Source organism: Triticum aestivum, chromosome 4A (assembly GCF_018294505.1).
Source record: "Triticum aestivum cultivar Chinese Spring chromosome 4A, IWGSC CS RefSeq v2.1, whole genome shotgun sequence".
NCBI lineage: Eukaryota > Viridiplantae > Streptophyta > Magnoliopsida > Poales > Poaceae > Triticum > Triticum aestivum.
In genome coordinates, this window is record NC_057803.1 from 623,841,306 (window position 1) to 623,844,181 (window position 2,876).

The window sequence follows — 2,876 nt, forward strand, 5'->3', positions numbered from 1 at the left end:
GATTAGCTGTTTGTTATATACAAATTTACGAGCAGATTTTGTGTGGCCATTTATTTTCTCATATCTTGGTTTTCCTTGTTTCTTTCCAATTTTATGGTTATGGCTAAATCACTAAACCGAGCACAGCAGGGCCACGTTCATGCGATGAGTGAGAAGGTGATATGGAACCAGTATGAGCTCTTGGTATATATGTACATCCCGCCCTTCTTCCCCTAAGGTAATTTGATTCGGCAACGGTTCGCTTATTTCAGGTTGCATGGTTATCGTCTGATGTTTAGAGGTCAAGTTATGGACGCACAAGGAGGATAAAAGTAACCGTGCATTACTCCAGTTTCTTATCATCTTGGTTCTATATTTGTTGATGGTTTTAGCCAGGACGATATTTGGCTACATGATGAACCAAGTTTGTGCTTTGTGCTAATTCTCTTCATTTTTGTCTGTCCATATTTTCCTTCATTTTCAAAGGCGTCTGGTAAGGAGGAAAAGGAATAAATGATCATATCATCAGAGTCAGAGGTGTTATTTTTCTATGGTACTCCCTCTGTAAAGAAATATAAAAGCGTTTAGATCACTCTAGAAATGCCTGAATATTCTTCTAGTTGGTATAAACATCGATAAAGTCCTTGCATTAGTCAGCTTATTATGAAAATTTGGCATACCCTACTGGACTAGGGCCCAACTGTCCACAACAATAGGACGGGACCAGCAGAGTATAGGAGCAGGAGTTCCCAGCTTGAGAGATCCACGAATTTCAGTCGGCATAATAAAGGACCATGCACGAAAATCAAGTTTGGCAGGCAGCTGTGGGCACGGATTAGTACTTGCAACGCATGGGCACCCATTAATTCAATCGACGGACAGCACCGTGCATGAAAATCAAGTTTCAACCACTGACTAGCAGGCAGTTGTGGACTTGTGGCCACTGACTAGTACTACTACTACTGAACCAATTGCAACGCATGGTTAACAAGGCTATAAGATGCACCACCACCCAAGCAGTTTGTACCAAGAGCATTTTCTGAGTTCTTGCGCTTGTGTACACATAGTTACATACCACCATGGCGAAATGCTGGCTGCTGCTCCTCCTCCTCTTGGCGTTTCTCTTGCCAGCAGCCCACGCTAAGTCATGCCACCCTAACGACCTCCGTGCGTTGCGGGGCTTTGCCGGGAACCTCGGCGGCGGGGGCGTCCTTCTCCGTGCCGAGTGGTCTGGCGCCTCATGCTGCGGCTGGGAAGGTGTGGGCTGTGACAGCAGCAGCGGCCGTGTCACGGTGCTACGGCTTCCCGGGTATGGCCTCACGGGGCCCATCCCGGGAGCCTCCCTGGCGGGCCTTGCGCAGCTGGAGGAGCTCTTCCTCGGCTCCAACTCTTTCGTTGGCTCCCTCCCGGAGGAGCTCTTCAGCCTCGCCGGGTTGCGGAAGCTCTCCCTCGAGTCGAATGAGCTCACTGGCAAGTTGAGCTCACGCCTTGGCGAGCTCAAGAACCTCACCTTCCTGAACTTGTCGGTCAACCGCTTCTCTGGCCGCCTCCCTGACGTGTTTGGTGACCTCATGTCGCTCGACCATTTGGCCATGCACTCCAATGGCTTGTCCGGATCGTTGCCGCCGTCTCTGTCATCACTGTCTTCTCTCAGTGAGCTCAACCTCCGGAACAACTCCCTGTCTGGTCCGATTGCTCGTGTCAACTTCTCCGGCATGCCACTTCTTGCTTCAGTTGACTTTTCGACGAACAACCTGAGTGGGTCTCTCCCGGTTAGCCTCGCGGATTGTAGCGCGCTCAAGTCCCTCACCCTTGCCAACAATCAATTGGTTGGCACCATCCCGTCGTGGATTGGTGAGCTTGACAACCTTCGCTGCTTGGATATCTCAAATAACTCATTGGTTGGTGAGGTACCCAAGGGTTTGACATGTCTCAAATGCCTCGCGACCGCTGATCGTTCAGTGGGTATGGCTTTCACTAACATGCCATTGCATGTGAAGCGTAACAGAAGAGTACTCCAACAACAACCAAATGTCTTATCTGGGAGCAATAATACTGTCAGATCGGGGGGTGGCAATGTCCTATCCGGAGACAACAACACTGTCATATCTGGGAACAACAACACCCTATCCGGGACCAACAACACAGTCGTATCTGGGAGCAACAATGTCCTAACTGGCAGCCACCATGTTGTATCTGGCAGCAATAATGTTGTAAGTGATACCAGCCATGTTGTAAATGGGAGCAGCAATACTGTATCCGGGAGGAACAATATGGTAACCGGGAACAACAATACCGTATCTGGGAGTAACCATGTCGTATCTGGGAACAATAAAGTCATAACTGGAGGTTAATGATCTGTCAGTGGATTGATTCCTCTTCCCTGACGGTGCTCATTACCTTGTCCAGGTTCAGTGTGGCTTACAATCACTTGGTGGGGCCAATCGCGTTTGTAACTTCATGGATATAGCATCCTATTCCTACTACTTTAAATAAAAGTAATCCCTAAAATGTCTACAGTTTTTTTACATAAAAATGCTGACCTGAACAGCAATAGGCGGCTTATAGCTGATGTAGACCAAGTGTGTTTGCTTATTATATACAAATATTGCATCGTGTATGTCTAGATGTGGTTTCTTAATCTCTTCTTCTATGTGTTGTGTGATGCTTTCTTATTAAGCTTAATGTCAGCTGGTTATATGCATCACTTTGAGATGTTTGGATGAAGGAATGGAGCAAAAGAGTAGAGATTAATGTTGTTGGCATCAGGTCACTTATGTAGTGCTACAACATTAATGCATGTCTACTCCCTCATTGTGTTGACATCAGCTCAGTTGTACTGTACGGGGATGGATACGGATACGGGGCTATGGATAAGGCAGTGTAGAGATACAACG

At 47.4% G+C, this 2,876-nt stretch overlaps 1 protein-coding gene across 1 annotated transcript; it reads left to right on the forward strand.

Moving 5' to 3' along the window:
- Positions 1 to 1,024: 1,024 nt before the first annotated feature.
- LOC123082703 (phytosulfokine receptor 1-like) lies at positions 1,025 to 2,490 on the forward strand. Its single transcript, XM_044504976.1, has one exon. The coding sequence runs from the start codon at positions 1,059 to 1,061 to the stop codon at positions 2,331 to 2,333; it is 1,275 nt and encodes a 424-aa protein (XP_044360911.1). The 5' UTR covers positions 1,025 to 1,058; the 3' UTR covers positions 2,334 to 2,490.
- Positions 2,491 to 2,876: the final 386 nt, after the last annotated feature.

Coding starts and splice junctions, on each gene's coding strand:
- LOC123082703 (XM_044504976.1), top strand. CDS start 1,059: ATGGCGAAATGCTGGCTGCTGCTCCTCCTCCTCTTGGCGTTTCTCTTG.